Raw genomic sequence first — 18,742 nt, 5'->3', positions numbered from 1 at the left:
CTTTATCATCAACATCTTCTATTATAACCTTAAAATGTCTAATTTCTCATTTCTCCTCAATTTTGCTTTGGCCCTCTTTATGTCTGCTTGCCACTTGATACCATTGCCACCAGCAAGTTGACTCTTAAGGCATAGATCATCTTCAATTAGAATCTCAAACCTCAACTACCTGACAGAAATAAACATATCTCTTGCTTAGAAAATATTTGTGCTTTGTCCATATAATGTCAAGATGTTTGTAAAAGGAAATTATAAATATGGAAAACTTGAAACTACCTCATCAAAGCTTTTTACTAGCATACAACATCTTTTGTCCCAAATAATAATTTTTTATCTAGCCACAATCCATTTGAGGGCTTAATCTCCATAACTTCCCTCAAAGAAAGGTCACTCAATTAGTAATGCATCCATAAGATCTTCCTTTATCTCTTACCTAAATGCAACCCTAATGCAACATATATGATTTCTAGTAAGACCTTCACTCGAGGTAGGTGATCGAACCATCCAATTCATGGAAGGTCACAAAGATGTAGGGGAGTATAGGTCGTGGTAAGCTAAAATTTTAAACTTCACTTCAGAATCATCATTTTCTTTTCATATAATAAGTTTTATTAAGACCATGGCTAAATCAAACCCCAATCTACTAAAGTAGGCTTGTAAGAAAATGATGAGTACTCCATTCCCCCTACTACCAAAAACTTTTACCCTTTGTGCAAAGACTTAAAATTGAAAATTAAAAACCCCATTCATAAAGTGTATCGCATATGCATCTTTTAAGGACAGGATGGTCATATAACTCTATAATACTAAAAATATCACTTGTAAATAAAGAAAATCCTCAACTTTAAACTCTTTGGAAGTTTGATGTTTATCAACATATGTCTTAATTCAATCTTGAGCCACTTGCAAATTCTTCTTACATACATTTAGAGTTCATCCAATTTTATGGATAAACTCTTTGCCTCATTATACATTTGAGATGCTTGAATTCCAAGTAAATTGAGCTCAAAAGCTGTCTTTGGATGACAATTATGCATCACAAAGTAAAGTGCAAACAAACTCCATAATGAATAAAAAATTATCCCATTATCCTTATTACTTATGAACAGTGCATCTTAATATTATCCTTAACCACTTGGTTGACTCACTTAATTTGTCCATTGTCTAAGGTTGATGCCAATAATTATGAACTTCATAAAGCTTCTCAAAAATTCATTCATGAATATTGAGCCTTTGTTGTTCACAATTTTCACTAGCAAACCAAATTGAGGAAAGACATATTCAACAACTAAGTTCATACTCTTTGCTGCCTTTTTTAGAAGAATCAATCTTACAAACTTGGTCAAATGATCCACAATGACCCAAGTTTATTCATTTTGCCTATTTGTTCTTGGCAAATGCATGATATAATTTATGGATATGCCCCTCCATCTATCCTTTCAGATAGGCAATGGCACTAAAAGCTATATTGGCTTTTCTCTTGGCACCTTCATTTGCTAACAATTCTTGCATATCTTGCAATACTTGAGAATATCATTTTTCATTTTCTTTTAAAAGAACTTATGCTTGATCAACTTGAAAGTCTTTTTCCCCCTAAAATGACCAGCCTTCAAGTGGTCATGATAATAATAGAGGATATGGTTGATCAGTTCATCAACTCAAGGAAGATATATTTAGCCATTATACAAGAGTAAACCATTTCAGCATGATAAAGGTGGCTCCATACACACACTAAGCTTTTGTACTTTGACATTTTGCTGTTGAACTTACTTAATTATACTAGCAAATTCAGTTATTGCTTTTGGATAAATCCCTTCTCCCACAAAAGTAGAGTGCATATGAGACAAAGCATTAGCCACCACATTTGCATATCCAACCTTATGCTCAATTAAAAATTCATTAAACTCCATAAGTTTGATCATTTATTGTGTTTGGCGAGAGTTAAGCTCCTTCTAGGTGAATAACAACACCAATGGCTTATGGTCCATGAACACTGTACACACAATACCAAATAAATAATTTTCCCATACATATAGTGCATTAATAATTGCTAAAAGCTCCTGTTTATAGTAGAGTATTGTTGCTTTGTTGGGTTTAATATCTTGCTTTTATATGCAATAGGATGATCATCTTGCATGAGAACACCACCCACGACATACCCACTTGCATCCACACCCATTATATATGGTTTTCTTGGATTTGCAAGATGTAAAATCGGAGCATGCATTAAAGTGTCCTTTAAACCTTGAAAGTTTTGTTCTTGTAATGTCTTCTATTCAAAATAAGTGTCTTAGCAACTGAGTCAAAGGAAAAGTAATATCAACATAATGCTTAATAAACTTGTGGTAATAACTAGCCATTCCCATAAAACTCCTTAACTTAATAATATTTGTTGGAGTTAGCCATTCTTCCATGATAACAAATTTTTATGGATTAGTCTTAACTCCTTCAATAGAGACAATATGGCCTAAAATTTGCATTCAAATTACACAAACTCACATTTACTCCTCTTAGCATAAAGCTTATACTTACATAACAACTCTAACACTTTGTGCATGTCGTCTATGCCCAATCATATTCTTGTTAAAGATAAAAATATCATTAAGGAAAATCTCCACGAAGTTATGCAAATACTCCCCAAACACATGGGTCATGAGCCTCATAAAAGTCACTGGTGCATTCATAAATCTGAATGGCATCATTGTAAATTTGAAATGCTTAAAACTCATAAAGAAAGCTAACTCTGTGATATCTATATCATTTAGAGCAATCTGATGATAACCATTTTGCAAGTCAATCTTGGTAAAAATTATAGCTTCCCCAAGCCTATCCAAATGTCATCTATATACGGCATCAGCATGTTCTTTTTGATTGTCTTCTTGTTTAAAGCATAGTAATCACTACACATCCACATCAAGCCATCTCTCTTCTTAAAAAGCAAGATTGGTACTTCAAATTGAGACTTGATTGGCTTGATAAAGCTGTACTTAAGCAACTTAGTCACTTGATATTTGACTTCTACTTCCTCAACATGACTTAGCTCAAATGGTTGTCAATAGATTGGCTTTATGCCTGGTTTTAGCATAATTTCATGTCCAACTCCACATAAAGGTGGCAAACCACATGGTATCTCAGTTGAGAACATATCCTTCAACTCCTCAAATTCCTCTGCCCACCATTGATTCTCCATGCAAAAACTTTGATGTATCCAACTCTCAGATATACATCAAACAAAGTTCATTATCTTTATTGTGCACAGTGCTCTTCAAAGACATTACCAACTTCAACTTAGTCAAGCTTGGAACATTGCTTCCAAACCAAATATCACGTATGCCATATACTCAAGCTTCACATGTTGAAGGCTCCACTTGATCTTGGGATCAACATGCATGTGCCATGACATGCCAAGGATTATGTCCACATGATATAAATTTGCAAAAAAGAAATCTTCCACCATGGTGAACTTACCAGCTTTCACCAATAAGTCATGCACCACACCATCCCACTATTGGTTCTTGGTGGCAACTCTAGAAATTCTATAAGGAATCACTTTAGTCATTGGCAGCTTGTACTCAACCAACTTTACTGGGATAAAATTGTTGGAATTGCCACTATCCAGTAAAATGCACACTATATGATCTCCTAGCAATCCCTCAACTCAAATCACATAGGATTCTGAAGCCAAGTCCATAAGAACATCACTCCAAATCCCATTAAATGTACAGGAAATCATAGAGATATACTTCTTATCTGGATTCTCCTCATGTTGCATTTCCTAGACCTTCCTGCTTAAAGCTCTAATACTTGTGTTCAAAGGTTTGTTCTTGTTTTTCAACAGAGAACAATCTGCTTTCCAATGGCCTTCCTCACCACACTTATGGCAATGGTTGTGCATTTTCTTGGTAATCTGAGGCTTCTTACCATTGCCTCGACCACCGTTGCTGCCACACTCCACACAAGACTTCAAATACCCACATCCACCATTAGTCTTGTCTTGAGAGGGGCTTCTCCCATGTTTGGCACCCTTGTCCTAAGGACATGGCTCACCCTCATCCACTAAGTTCAAAACTTGTTCAAAAAGCTTCTCTAAAGACTTTGTTACCTTGGAAGTTTTCAAGTGATTTTGCATCCCTTTGTTGTGTAAGCCATTCATAAAGTAATCTTTTTAGACCTCCTCAGTATAGTTGTTGGGCACTTCTTAATACACTTTTCTAGGCCCAAATCATCTTGCTTTAAGTACCAAAGCTTGCATCATGCATGAAAAGCATCATAGCAAGGAGCAAATTTCTACTTGAAAGCTTTTTCAAATTCAATTAGCACCAAAGATCCTTTGCTAGCAGTGGTATATTGGTTCAAAAGGCAAGTCCACTAATGTGTAACCTAGCCTTTAAGCACCACCTCCACAAAGATCAATGCATCCTTATCTGGCAATCCTTGACCCTAGATCAGTTTCAAGGTTTTGTGCAGCCAATCCATAGGGACATTAGTGCCATCAAACTCAGGAATCTGAGCTTAATCTATAACACAACTCCTGCCACCTCAAGAATTCTCCATCTTTTTTATGCACTCACACATGTTTGCTAAAAATCCATACATATCAACCTCAAGGGTTTCGATATTGTTGTTGCAGGCTTACAATTCCAGCACCACCTCATCTATTGTCCAAGCCTCTACAGATGATTGATTAGTAACTTCCTCCCTAGAATCTATAACAACAAACTTGCAGATTCTTGAACTCTACCCTCTGATACCAATTATTAAAACTTAAGAAAGAATTACCATGCTAATGCAGAACAGATCACCACTTCCCCCAAGCCCTTTGCACCATTGCTCACAGTTGGTGAGCACACTCCACAGCAGTGTCTAAAAGCCTTTGATTAGTCACAAACTAATCTGTCATAAAATGAACTGACTAAACTTAACTTGGTCATACTTTAATAAGCCATGTGATTATAAAATAATATGTTTGAAAGTAAAATTCCTCTGTATGAGAGTATAAAAAAACTTATTTTTGTATTTAGTTACCATAACCATTAGATAAATATAAAATAAAGTTTGGATAAAAGTATTCAAAGTATTCAAAACTGCAAAGAGCATCTGCTGCAGCTATCTCGAGGTTGAATCCCGCCGATTGTGAATTGAGACGATTCATTATGTGAAGACGCAAATAGTACTCAAGCGCTTCCAACACGAGTGGTTCCTCGATCGTTCCTTCCAGCCCGAACTCTCCCTTATCCACATCAACAGCATCCAAATAAGCTAGCCCATGGTGAATCAGCTGGACTTCCTCTTTCCTGGTGCAGTAGTACTTTCCAACATATTGGCTTGTCAGACATATCATCCGGCACAATTGGATCAGCTCCACGTTGTGAATCCGCGGCTGGACCTAGATGCGCTTCAAAATCGGGCATAAGATCCTTCCGAGTCCTCCTTCGTGAGCTTCGATAGGACACTCTTAAGCGACTCATTGAGAGAGCGTTGCTTTTCCAGAAAATCCTCAAGTGCCCGAACCAGTGGTCTGTATCTCCCTACAAACCTCTGGAGCAACTCTTCATCAACAGTGTCGTCGACAGCGACAAATTTCTTCAAGTACTCATACATGTCGCCTGTGTCTCGAAACTTGCCGAAAGAACAGAAAGCAGGACCCCATAACAGCTGTTTGGCAATTGCCGGCGAGAAAACCTCCGTGTTCCTATGTTCGGCCAAACAAGTAGCCGAGACTAGCAGTTTGGCAATCATACCTCTGGAAGGTTGGCTAAGTGCCTCATACACTTGATGGAACGAACTACTCGTCCCAGTCCCTCCGCCGAAAGGCTTAAACTGATCTTTGTGCAACTCGAAGAGCACATGTGCTTCATCCAACACAACAACTACATAACCTGCTGCCAGTGCTCATAGATCTCTTCCTCTAAGGCTTCCTACCTTCTCACTACACCTAGAGCTTCCAACTTGACGAGCAAAGACCCCGTTAAATCCCTGCAAATATCCACCTGCACAAACTGACTTCCCAGAAGCTGGAGTAGCAACCATTCCCGTGCCAAGAACTTCATCTCAAGACAACGCTTAAGTAGAAATAACCGAGCCAAAACTGAAGCTCGTACTACCGACTGAGCTAGAGCAGCTCGAACGTCATATGCCACGCCTTCCAGAACCAAGCTGCGCAATAATCTCAAGTCCTCAAACCCAAAGTTACCCTGCGTGTCAGCTACGAAGTAAAGCCCAATTCTCGAACAGAGAAGCTCCAGCAACGTCCTTGTTTTCCCTGAACCCGATGTGCCTACCACAGAAACCACCGGACCTTTACTGTCTAGCATGTTGCCCACATCACCAGACTGCGTCAGAAAGCTTGTTCCCAACCCCGCTAAAAGTGGGCTTCCCGTTCACTGTGGGCACAGCTCCAAGCTGCTTAATAGACTCCCGGGCCTTTTGGATAAAAGCGTCTACGCGGGGGAGAGCCTCGATTAATACTTCACCAGCAGTTGGAACTATTTGAGCTGCACAAGATAACACACAAGCTTAGAACGGAAAAAAATTTTGGCAGAACATGCATGGAGGTAAAGCAATGTCTTCCAAAACAGTCTCCTCGGTTTCGAGCTGTGGCGATCAATGGCGCAAGCTTTGGATGGGGAAAATCAGAAACAAAGAACACAAACAAGGAGTAAAATGCAAAAGAATGAAAGTGTAGCTCAAGTTTAAAATGAGGGGCTGTTGGGATTGCAACGCTTTCGCAACTAAAGAACTGGCCTTTGTGACATAACCGGACAATGCAACAAAACAATGCTCGACAGTTGGGGCTTTTATGGCAGATCTGTACATGACTGGGGCAAGGCTAGTAGATGCTCAGGCGGAGTGAATAATGTATCAAAGACTTACTTTTAGATTTGAGCAGGAAAAGCTTCTTCTCCCGCAGCTGCTGCTCCCTCTTCCACAGTTGCCGCTTCTCCTCCCGCAGATATCTTCAGGATTTTGCTCGCTCTTCAGTTGTTCTCCCAACTCTTCGATTTTAGTGCACACAGCCTGGATGGAACGCTCAATCTCCTGAAGCGGAGAGTCGACATCCAACGACGCCATCCTTCTTAGGTTAGGGTATGACGGCTATAGGAACATCGTTAAGGAAAGTTAACTACTACACCATTAGATTAAGAAAATAGTTAATAAATAATCATAATATTTTAACTAATTTGAAATATTTTTAAAATTAAATTAAAACAGTAGATCAGAATTCTGTTATAGTAATTAGTTTCTCTTTCGGCTGGCAAGTTCTGTAATCATTCTATCTTTGAGGGTGCAACTGCTTTACCAGACATCTTCTGCCAGCAGCTGAGGTTGTGGTCAGCAGACAACCTTCGACTGGTGTGTAGTACCAAGGGAATGACTAGCTATCTCGCTGGTGGGATGGGAACAGCAAAGGTTCTCAACCCGGAATTCCTAGCAGGTCCAGATCTGGTGATCCCAGTGAAGACGGAAGACAACAAGGAGCTGATCCTCTTTGCACAGTTCAGGCTCGTGAACTTTCTTGACAAGAAGAAGTTCAAGCAGGGCGTGTCGATGACGAATCCCGAGTTCATATTCAGGTCTCGCAAGGCAGCGAAACTAAGGGCAGAGTTCAAGGAGGAGGTTGGTAACCGCTGGTGGAAGAATGGCATTATCAGGTTGATGGTAGTGTATCCAGCAGTCTTCAAGAAGGAGCGTATGCCTCCTGCTGTTGAGGTGATTCCTGCTGCAGGCAGTGTTGGTCCCCAGCTCAAGATCATCATTCATGCTGGCAACGCAAAACAATTGTTTTCTCAGGAGTAAGTGGTCTTCATCTGTGTACTGTGATCGTTGCTAACTTGTTTTGACAGTTTGGTAAACTTTCTAGACGTGTACAAGGGATTCAAAGTTGGAGAGCCCGAGTCCTTGGCATGTGCAGTTGATACAGCGCTGGCATTGGACTTGCATCGCTCGTTCAAGGACAGGCCTAGGAGGAAAAGAGATTTCGATGTAGCCTTTACTGAACCGGAAGACTACTGGGGTGATGAGGAAGGATTGGAGTTGGATGTTTAAACTGGCAACTGTAAACAGGTAATCTGACGGAACTAACGAGCAACTTGATTTTTTCTTAAGCCTCGGAAGGCATCGCAGTGTCTTTAAATGCACAGAAGATTAATGTCTGTGCCACGGAGCGGTGTACCACAAAGTTGTTAAAGTTTTTTGTAACCAACTGAAACATTTTCCAAATCTTTTTCTGTTGGAGCAATTTCTAATGGATTCTATCACCAGCGAAGAAAATCAGTTTCTTTTTTGCTGAGAAGACACGGGAGGGAGGAGAAGCTTGAGATTCTTAACCTCGCCAGGTTGGTTCTTGTTTTCTTGTTCTCAATCTTTTCTTTCTAGGTCTTAGCATGGAAAGGATTTCGAAATCTGCTCGCAGCACGCAAATCAAGCTTGCCAACAAAACAAAGGAGTTCAATCAAGAGATAACCTTGCTAACTTAGCTGCCTTTGCTGGGCAAAACAGAGTTAATGACTTTGCTATGGGCCGCATCCTCAACATCACCCGGTGCCACTTTGCATGAGCAAGGCAGATGGCAGGCTCGGACGCATGGGTTGACGCAGCTTGGAAGAAGTATCAGACATGACCGTATTAAGGAAATTGTTGTTGCATTCTGGACTGAGCGCACGCGAGTCTCCCTGAATTCCAAGGATGTGAAGTCTTACATAATCAAGAACTTGGAATATGAAGAACATGCAACTCATTACTTGGAATGCACTCACTTTCCTTTTGTTTTGATTCTACTTTAGCAGGTTTTTGTTGAAGTTCTAATTGATCAAAGTCCATTCTGGCAATTTAGAATGGTCATGGCAAATGGCACGGTACCATGGGTATGCTGGATTCCTCCACCCTTGAAAACCAAGACTTGAAAGATCATTGTATTTCAATTGTGATTTTGTGCCAACTTAAATTACAAAGAAAATCCCATAGGACATATAAATCAAAATCATGCTCGGATTCCTATTGAGGATTTCTTCTGCGTGATAGTTCCTCAACATGTTGATGCAAAATAGCTATTGTAATTGAGAGTTGTTCAAAAATCTTGGATTTCAAGTAAAATTTGTGTAAGGGTAAATAATCTCATGAAATGATAATCTTAGCTTTATAGTAGGGATAGTGATTGACCAATTTAAAATATAATTTAACCCTTCACTTGTGTGTTTGTGTTCAACTTAGATTTAACCCCAAGTTATATACCATGTTAGTTAATGGAATATTCATATTCTCATGTTATGCTATGGTATACTAAAGTAACATTAGATTTCACAAAGGTATATTTTGACTTTTTTAAATGACGTAACATTTGCTGGTAAGGATGGATGTATGAGCATTCACTCCAACATTGGTTCCATTTTATGTATTTGTCTTTGTGTTAAGATAATAAATATTCTAGAATTGTTTCAATGTCATTCATACTTCAATTTATTCACTCCTTGAATGTATACTGAAGAGTTTATAGCTCTATCCCTTCATTCAATGGCAACTTATGTTTTACACTGCTGCCCTTGGCAAAGGGTTTACATTAGTAAATCATTTAAGAGTAAAAAATGAAAACCATGTGTAATACATTAAGATGTATTAGAAAATACATCTTAATAAATACTATCTAATGAGATTGGGTAAATAATTTTGTTGCATACAATAGTATTTAATCTCCAATTTGATCCCAACTGTGCTTAGAGCCTTGTGGAGCTTTATCTCCACACTGAGGAGCTGAAGGTGCAGCTAAAGACTCTATAGGTGGCAATGATAAAGAAGAGAAAGCAGTGTTTTCAACCACTGGCAATGATATGGAGAACTTCAAGGATTTCTTGAAGGGAGCTACTCACTGTAAGGTTGGTTTGCTATTTTCTCCTTCATTTTAACAAACTTTTTTTCCTTCTTTCTTTTTTCCAGGATGCATTTAAAGTGCTCTATTTTTTATTTTCTCGGAGATATGGCATGCAATTGTGCATTTACTGCACTGATCTAAAGGATCCACATGGACACTTTATTCTGGAGCAAGCGTCAAGGCCTCAGCAATCTTAGCCAGTGGGGAACTCCATGAGAAGTAGGTTGAAGGTCTGGATTTCTTTTATCACATCCCAGACTTGTGTGTGATCTTTCCATCCTCTAGGTCCAGACAGTATTTTCTTGATGGACGTGTCATCTCAAATGTAAAATGCTGCATACAAGATAACAGTTGGAAGTCCTACTAAAGCTTCCAAAGACGTGGGCCTTGAGCTCTGCATTTCAATGGCTCAATGTCAGGTGACGAGACAGTCTACATGGAAGCCCAAACAGGGGTAAGATAACTCCGTTTGGAGCAGCGAGACCCCACCAAGATGATTGGAACATCTGACTTGTTCAGACTACCGGGCAAACTCACACATCTCTTGATGCTTTAGGACTTCCAACTGTTGTCATGTATGCAGTATTTGGGATGATACGTCCACCAAGAAAACAGGAGTATTAACGCCAGCCCAGACCTAGAGGATGGACATTTCACACAGAAGTCTAGGACGTGATGAAAATAAATCTGGACCTTCTAGCTACTTTTCATGGCTGTCTGAGATTGCCGTGGCCTTGATGCTTTCTCCAGAATAAACTCTCCGTGCGGGTCCTTTAGATCAGCACAGTATATGCACATATAGCTCATATATCCGAGCAAACACTGGATCCTTGAAAGATGAGTTAAATGAAAGAGAAATAACAAAGCAAAAGTGAACCTTATGAGCAACAAGTCAGCTCCCTTCGGGAAGGCATTGAGCGTCTCCAGCATTTCATCGCTGGTGGTGGTAAACGCTGCTTTCTTTTCCTTGTCATGGCCACCTATGGAACAAATCCTCGTGAGAGCCTATAGCTGCACACTCAGCTCCTCGGTGTGGAGATAGAGCTCCACAAGGCTGCGATCAAACCGAAGATTCAAAGCCACAGAGTGTCCCTGCAAGATGATTTTCACGGCCGAAGAAAATACCTGATTCAAGGACACGCTGCCAGCTTTCCTCCTGTGGAAGCCGACGAAATACATCACTTGGTTCTTCCTTGCCGGCTATGCTCACATCCTAAGGTGCTGGAGAGCCTGAGGACTTCATCACCCATAGACTATTTCCTGCAGTTTGAAAAATAAGGCAGTTTTTCTCAGTTTTTATATGACATTATGAAAATTAAAAATTATCGTAAACCTAAGAAAGATGGCGTCCTTGGATGTCGACTCTTTGCTTCAGGAGCTTGAGCATTCCATCCAGGCTGTGGGCACTGAAATCGAAGAGTTGACAGAACAATTGAAGAGTGAGAAAGATCCTGAAAAGAAAAGGCATCTGTGGGAGGAGAAGTGGCAACTGCGGGAGAAGGAGAAGCAGCTGCGGGAGAAGGAGCTTCTCCTGCTCAAATCTAATGGTAAGTACATGCTATGCGCGATCTAAGAGATTTGATGCACACTTCTTGCCTTGCCCTGCAAAAGCCCCAATCAGCTGCTTCTGCCGCAAAAGCCCCAAATGTCGAGCTTTGTTTTGTTGCCATCTCGAATCGCAAAAGCCTCTTTGTTGTGCAATCGCTCATTTTAAACTCGAGGTCCTTCCTTTTGCATTGTACCCCTTGTTTGTGTTCTTTGTCTCTGCAAAGCTTGCGCCATTGATCCCATAGCTCTAAGTCTGCCACAGCTCGAAACCGAGGAGACATTGCTTTACTTCGTTGCAAAACTCTCTTTTTTTCTGCCGTTTTTCTTAATTCCGTTTTAAGCTTGTGCGTTGTCTTGTGCAGCTCAAATAGTTCCAACTGCTGGTGAAGTATTAATCGAGGCTCTCCCCCGCGTAGACGCTTTTATCCAAAAGGCCCGGGAGTCTATTAAGCAGCTTGGAGCTGTGCCCACAGTGAACGGGAAGCCCAGCCTACTTTTAGCGGGCTTGGGAACAAGCTTTCTGACGCAGTCTGGTGATCTGAGCAACATGCTAGACAGTAAAGGTCCGGTGGTTTCTGTGGTGGGCACATCGGGTTCAGGGAAAACAAGGACGTTGCTGGAGCTTCTCTGTTCGAGAATTGGGCTTTACTTCGTAGCTGACACGCAGGGTAACTTTGGGTTTGAGGACTTGAGATTATTGCGCAGCTTGGTTCTGGAAGGCGTGGCATATGACGTTCGAGCTGCTCTTGGATATTTGCAAGTATTTAACGGGGTCTTTGCTCGTCAAGTTGGAAGCTCTAGGTGTAGTGACAAGGCAGGACGCCTTAGAGGAAGAGATCAATGAGCAGTGGCAGCAGGTTATAGGGATGGCTACTGATGTAGTCGTTGTGTTGGATGAAGCGCAGGCGCTCTTCGAGTTGCACAAAGATCAGTTTAAGCCTTTCGGCAGAGGGACTGGGATGAGGAGTTCGTTCCATCAAGTGTATGAGGCACTTAGTCGTCCTTCCAGAGGTGTGACTGCCAAGCTGCTGGTCTCGGCTACTTGTTTGGTCATACATAAGGAAACCGAGGTTTTCTCGCCGGCAATTGCCAAACCGCTGCTACTTGGTCCTGCTTTCTATTCCTTCGGCAAGTTTCGAGACACGGGCGACATGTACAAGTACATGAAGAATTTTGTCGCTGTCGACGACACTGTTGATGAAGAGTTGCTCCAGAGGTTCGTAGGGAGATACAGACCACTGGCTCGGGTTCTTGAGGATTTTCTGGAAAAGCAACGCTCTCTCAATGAGTCGCTTAAGAGTGTCCGATCGATGCTCACGAAGGAGGACTCGGAAGGATCTTACGTCACGGTTTTGAAGCGCATCCAGGTCCAGCCGCGGATTCACAACGTGGAGCTGATCCAATTGTGCCGGATGATATGTCTGACAAGCCAATATGTTGGAAAGTACTACTGCATCAGGAAAGAGGAAGTCGAGCTGATTCACCATGGGCTAGCTTATTTGGATGCTGTTGATGTGAATAAGGGAGAGTTCGGGCTGGAAGGAACGATCGAGGAACCACTCGTGTTGGAAGCGCTTGAGTACTATTTCCGTGAGGACAACGCCCTTCACATAATGAATCGTCTCAATTCACAATCGGCGGGATTCAACCTCGAGATAGCTGCAGCAGATGCTCTTTGCAGTTTTCTTTCGGCTGGCAAGTTCAGTAATCATCCTATCTTTGAGGGCGCAACTGCTTTACCAGACATCTTCTGCCAGCAGCTGAGGTTGTGGTCAGCAGACAACCTTCGACTGGTGTGTAGTACCAAGGGAATGACGAGCTATCTCGCTGGTGGGATGGGAACAGCAAAGGTTCTCAACCCGGAATTCCTAGCAGGTCCAGATCTGGTGATCCCAGTGAAGACGGAAGACAACAAGGAGCTGATCCTCTTTGCACAGTTCAGGCTCCTGAACTTTCTTGACAAGAAGAAGTTCGAGCAGGGCGTGTCGACGACGAATCCCGAGTTCATATTCAGGTCTCGCAAGGCAGCGAAACTGAGGGCAGAGTTCAAGAAGGAGGTTGGTAACCGCTGGTGGAAGAATGGCATTATCAGGTTGATGGTAGTGTATCCAGCAATCTTCAAGGAGCGTATGCCTCCTGCTGTTGAGGTGATTCCTGCTGCAGGGGGTGTTGGTCCCCAGCTCAAGATCATCATTCATGCTGGCAACGCAAAACAATTGTTTTCTCAGGAGTAAGTGGTCTTCATCTGTGTACTGTGATCGTTGCTAACTTGTTTTGACAGTTTGGTAAACTTTCTAGACGTGTACAAGGGATTCAAAGTTGGAGAGCCCGAGTCCTTGGCATGTGCAGTTGATACAGCGCTGGCATTGGACTTGCATCGCTCGTTCAAGGACAGGCCTAGGAGGAAAAGAGATTTCGATGTAGCCTTTACTGAACCGGAAGACTATTGGGGTGATGAGGAAGGAATGGAGTTGGATGTATAAACTGGCAACTGTAAACAGGTAATCTGACGGAACTAACGAGCAACGTGATTTTTTCTTAAGCCTCGGAAGGCATCGCCACGGAGTGGTACCACAAAGTTGTTAAACTTTTTTGTAACCAACTGAAAGATTTTCCAAATCTTTTTCTGTTGTATCAATTTCTAATGTATTCTATCACCAGCGAAGAAAATCAGTTTCTTTTTTGCTGAGAAGACACGGGAGGGAGGAGAAGCTTGAGATTCTTAACCTCGCCAGGTTGGTTCTTGTTTTCTTGTTCTCAATCTTTTCTTTCTAGGTCTTAGCATGGAAAGGATTTCGAACTCTGCTCTCAGCACGCTGCCAACAAAACAAAGGAGTTCAATCAAGAGATAAGCTTGCTGCCTTTGCTGGGGAAAACAGAGTTAATGACTTTGCCATGGGCCGCATCCTCAACATCAACCGGCGCCACTTTGCAGGAGCAAGGCAGATGGCAGGCTCAGACGCATGGGTCGACACAGCTAGGAAGAAGTATCAGACATGACCGTCTTAAGGAAATTGTCGTTGCATTCTGGACTGAGCGCACGCGAGTCTCCCTGAATTCCAAGGATGTGAAGTCTTACAGAATCAAGAACTTGGAATATGAAGAACATGCAACTCATTACTTGGAATGCACTCACTTTCCTTTTGTTTTGATTCTACTTTAGCAGGTTTTTGTTGAAGTTCTAATTGCCATTCTGGGAATTTAGAATGGTCGTGGCAAACGGCACGGTACCATGGGCCACGTTGGATTCCTCCACCCTTGAAAACCAAGACTCTGAAAGATCATTGTATTTCAATTGTGATTTCGTGCCAGCTTGTTTGAAGCTAATTACAAAGAAAATCCCATGGGACGCATAAATCAAAATCACGCTCGGATTCATATCGAGAATTTCTTCTGCGTGATAGTCCCTCAACATGTTGATGCAAAATAGCCATTGTAATCTAGAGCCGTCCAAAAGTCTCGGATTTCAAGTGGCATTTGTGTAAGGGGCAGACGGTCTCATGAAACTACGATCTCAGCTCTAGAACTTGTAAAATGGTTGGGATAACGAATACAGTTTCCTCCCAACTCCTAATGTTCTTGAGCAATGAGCGGAAGTCGAGCAAGCACTGCATCATGTTGTTCATGCATGACTTCCCTCCTGTGTGCTCCAAAGAAGGAAACATCTACACACACAAGGACAGCAGAAGGCATAAAATTCTTGCTTTCTTTTGGTGCTTACTGATGGACTGCATTGGTCAAGTACTTGTGGTGCAAGTCCTGCATGAACTTGGTCTGCATTAGAACAAAAAACTTGCAGCACGTTTATTCTATTTACCTCTGTGTTTAATAGCACAAAGAAAATCGCCCCAGAAGCTGTGAATGTACGTGACATTGAAAAACTGTGACAAAGTGCCCAATTTGATGCCTAGAAAAAGGAAAACAAAGCCTCAATGAATTTGTTAGAAAGCACCAAAAAAGTTGAAGAGCTCGGAGTTTATCTGTCTGCTGCTAAATAATGAAACGCCATGCCTACAAGTAAAGATGAGATACTTAATGCTCGATTGGCAAGTCGTAAACAAACATGAGCCCTGTCTCTGAAAAGATCACCAGATTGGCCTCTGCATGAACAGAACAACAGAAAACCATTCTGACAGAGCACTGCCTGTACACTTGATCAAGCATTGCTTTATGGGTCTTTGAACCAAGCCACCCTTGCCATCAACCTTCCATATGTCATTCCATATGCCATAACCCCCACCACCAGGTGAAACACATCATCAACAGGATCAACCAATCCCCTGTGCGTCCTGAAGACGCATACCAGGCCACCCGCGGAAGCAACGACTTGAGCGTGAGGAAATTCTTCTGTTTTGTGGGGCAACGGAAACTCCACACTGCGGTTGGGCCGTGATGGATCCCAGGCATCATAAGCCGCAAGGATTCCTTGTGGCCACTGTTTTGGCACCAGCAGCCATCACACGTAGAAGAGTGGCGAGAAGCAACCTTATAGTACTGTAAAAGGGATGCAAGGAGCGAAAAAAAGAAGCTCGTTCTTCTTAGTTTCTTCTTTCTGAAGAAGTTATTCCCCAGCTTCTCATACATCTCTCCAATCCCGTTTATCCAGCCACGTACCCTCTTTAAACATCTAACAAAAACAAACGCGAGCAAACTTACTTTGATGGCTTTGGCTTGCTCAAGCATACAAAACTCTGGGGACGCTCTCTTGTTTTGTCGCCACAAAGATGTGCTCAATCTTGTCTACTGAGGAGACATGAATCATCGACCATTGTCATGGTCGTGGAATCCACTACTTTGGGTGTTGTCAAGTTAAGACTGTAAAGACCTTTAGTCATTGGTCGCAGACCTGTGAATCTGTGGATCATGTCATGGTGGCACAGTAGAAGTATTCTTGTTGAAAACTTTCTCTTGGAGGCAGCATTCGAGGATGACTGAGTTCTGTGTCCTGGTAGGACAAAAAAGGACAAAACCAAACATAACTTTCCATGCCAAGTTCTCTTGTCTAGAAAAGTTTTCAAGAGCTTATCAAAAGAGTTCAATCCTCAAAAGCAACAAGTGAGCCTCTGTAGTTTCTGGAATTTGTCTTTGCTGCTCATGATGATTGTCACTCAATCTGGCAGCTCTTTGACCACAAAACAAACGTAGCAAAACATTTCACATACTTTCATACATCGTGATCAACATAAATCTCTTGTCTTATTACGACAAAACTATGCCAGGCGTGCTCAATCTCCGTCCACTCTGCCATCAGTGTCCAAGGCCCGGAGGAGACATCCATAAGTGAAAACCATTTCTTCAGAACAACGTGAATAACTCTGTGCCATTGTTTCAACCATTGAAACAATGATTGATTGATTAATTGATTGAGAGCTCTTATATCCCAGCCATCAGCGGTATTTGTAAAGAGTGTGGAGATGTACTCAGTGATATTCCCTTTGCCGCAAGCATAAAATGGATTTCCTGGAAGTCCAGCATCTTGCACCGTAAACAAGGATGAGATGCTTGATGAGGAACCCAATTCAGGAAAACTTCGTTACATAGACCCTCAGATACAAAGGATGGGGGTTATGATTTAAGAAACCCTATTCATTAAAAAATTTAGCAAAGGTATTCTTAATTGGGTTTACAACTATTTTTTGGCATTTTTTATTTAGCAAGGTCTATGCCAGAATCAATGCCAAGAGGCATTGTGTCATACAAATTCTTCTGTGTGTGCTTAAGTAAGAATCTAGTAAGCTGTGAGAAAAGAAAATAAAGATTACTTCACAAAATTAACTTTGTTGCTAATGACTGACCATGAGCTATAATCCAAAACACTTTAAAACTCACTAAAAACCAAAAGCAATTTCATTAGCATTTATAATCTTTTCACTACTTTTAAACATTTTAAATACTATTAATCACTTAAAGGGGTGAGGTTTGCCTTCCTTCTTATAACTAGCTCTCGCATTGATTTCTTTTGGATCTTTATTGTCCTTTAGCATAGATTCTCCACAACTCCCAAGAAATATTTATATATCACACTTCAAATGCCATGTCAATCAAAACATAAATTATTTCCAGAGTTTGAATGGCAAAAAGACAAAGAAGAAATGCTCTACTGGCCTAAGTATGTTTAAATAGACCACATCCCCTATTGTTATTGATGCCATCTTGATCCCTCTCACTAGTAATTATTCACCTTAACTGGCCAGGGCTTGTATGGCACTGTTGGGAACTGTTCAATTCAGACCCAAGTTCCCCCATTATATGTAGCATATATGTCACTGCAGCATCATTGATCTCATGCTTCTTGGGAGGCACTACAAAACCTTGTAAACAGTATATGAATGAATGTATGTGGTAGGAAATGCCATGTAGGCAAAATCCTGGCTCATATGAGTTAGGGCTCGCCAGTTGACCACTATCATATGCTCACCATGCCCAACTCACATGTTATACAGCATAACAAGCTCACCCTGGCCCACTAACTGCCTCATCACACCAAGGGCTATCGCAGTTCTCCAGCCGCTCCAACCTCCTATATGCTAAAATGTTTCAAACAATTTCACCATCATCACCACCCATGCTTACACTTGCTTCTGCAAATACTCATCCTAGTACAAGGATAGTTACCTTGGACTTTCTCAAGTTGATCAAAGGCTTTTTCCTTTACACAATTCACAAGAACTAAAGGAGGGGGGGATTGTCCAATCAATCCAACCACCAAATCATTGGTTTTTTTTGCCATAAAACTTGTCAATTGAGTACTAACAATTTGCTCAAAACTCAACAAGAATGTTGTCAATGTTTCAACTCAAAAACACAATTTTAATAGCTGCCCACTTCTCCACTGTTATACTAGCCTGTTGAAATAGATGGTAGAAATTTAACCTTGAATGGATCAAATAAGAAGTAAAGGTAACTATCCACTTACTGCAGAAATTTGTCTTGAATGGATCAAATAAAAGGTATGGGTTTGAGGAAGAAAAACAAAAAAACTTGTATTGATCTTTCTTTCTTCTTTTTACTACTAATGGATGACTGTTGTCTGCTAGATGCCTGCTAGCACTGGTGTACAGCGTGTTCTCCAGCTTTTGGATTAATGTCTCATCCAAGTTTAAAATGTAAGTATCCTTGGTTTCCTCTTTGCTTCTTCAGAGGCTTCAGAGTAACAACCAAGCAGTTGTTCTATTCCAGAATCAAGCCAAACTACGAGGATAAGATTGGCAGAGAAAGATGGCACCAGTGTCAAAGTCATAGCTGGAGAATCACTGGGCCTCTCTTCAACAGTCTACACTCGCACTCCAACCATGTACCACAACGTAACTTTAAACATGCAACCGGATG

The 18,742-nt window shown here is 41.4% G+C and overlaps 2 protein-coding genes and 1 long non-coding RNA gene across 6 annotated transcripts; 2 read left to right on the top strand and 1 right to left on the bottom strand.

The window, feature by feature from the left end:
- The first annotated feature begins 7,371 nt into the window (after window positions 1-7,371).
- On the top strand, window positions 7,372-8,046 carry LOC112350045. Its single transcript, XM_024685508.1, has 2 exons — window positions 7,372-7,793; window positions 7,845-8,046. Exons 1-2 carry the CDS (start codon window positions 7,372-7,374, stop codon window positions 8,044-8,046), a joined length of 624 nt encoding a protein of 207 aa, XP_024541276.1.
- A 2,161-nt stretch (window positions 8,047-10,207) lies between these two features.
- LOC112350097 lies at window positions 10,208-11,311 on the bottom strand. Of its 3 annotated transcripts, none has more exons than XR_002993649.1 (3): window positions 11,199-11,311; window positions 10,743-11,125; window positions 10,208-10,687 (listed from the first exon to the last, which is right to left on the bottom strand). It is a non-coding gene; the product is annotated as an uncharacterized LOC112350097 (long non-coding RNA). The 3 variants fall into 3 exon arrangements; XR_002993648.1 differs by lacking the exon at window positions 10,208-10,687 and having other exon boundaries at window positions 10,693-10,919; window positions 10,991-11,125; XR_002993647.1 differs by lacking the exon at window positions 10,208-10,687 and having other exon boundaries at window positions 10,693-11,125.
- Window positions 11,312-12,039: 728 nt separating this feature from the next.
- LOC112350096 lies at window positions 12,040-14,068 on the top strand. 2 transcript variants are annotated; one of them, XM_024685741.1, is made up of 2 exons: window positions 12,040-13,643; window positions 13,695-14,068. In XM_024685741.1, the coding sequence occupies exons 1-2, from the start codon at window positions 12,142-12,144 to the stop codon at window positions 13,894-13,896; spliced, it is 1,704 nt and encodes a 567-aa protein (XP_024541509.1). In that variant the 5' UTR covers window positions 12,040-12,141; the 3' UTR covers window positions 13,897-14,068. The 2 variants fall into 2 exon arrangements, with proteins under 2 accessions (XP_024541509.1, XP_024541510.1); XM_024685742.1 differs by having other exon boundaries at window positions 13,712-13,851.
- Window positions 14,069-18,742: the final 4,674 nt, after the last annotated feature.

This window comes from Selaginella moellendorffii, unplaced genomic scaffold (genome assembly GCF_000143415.4).
Source record: "Selaginella moellendorffii unplaced genomic scaffold, v1.0 SELMOscaffold_45, whole genome shotgun sequence".
In the NCBI taxonomy this organism is placed as follows: Eukaryota; Viridiplantae; Streptophyta; class Lycopodiopsida; order Selaginellales; family Selaginellaceae; genus Selaginella; species Selaginella moellendorffii.
The sequence above is the reverse complement of the archived record's forward strand: the minus strand, read 5'-3'. Positions and strand labels throughout refer to the sequence as shown.

Coding starts and splice junctions, on each gene's coding strand:
- LOC112350045 (XM_024685508.1), top strand. CDS start 7,372: ATGACTAGCTATCTCGCTGGTGGGATGGGAACAGCAAAGGTTCTCAAC. Junction 7,794..7,844: donor AAACAATTGTTTTCTCAGGA/GTAAGTGGTCTT, acceptor TTGTTTTGACAG/TTTGGTAAACTTTCTAGACG.
- LOC112350096 (XM_024685741.1), top strand. CDS start 12,142: ATGACGTTCGAGCTGCTCTTGGATATTTGCAAGTATTTAACGGGGTCT. Junction 13,644..13,694: donor AAACAATTGTTTTCTCAGGA/GTAAGTGGTCTT, acceptor TTGTTTTGACAG/TTTGGTAAACTTTCTAGACG.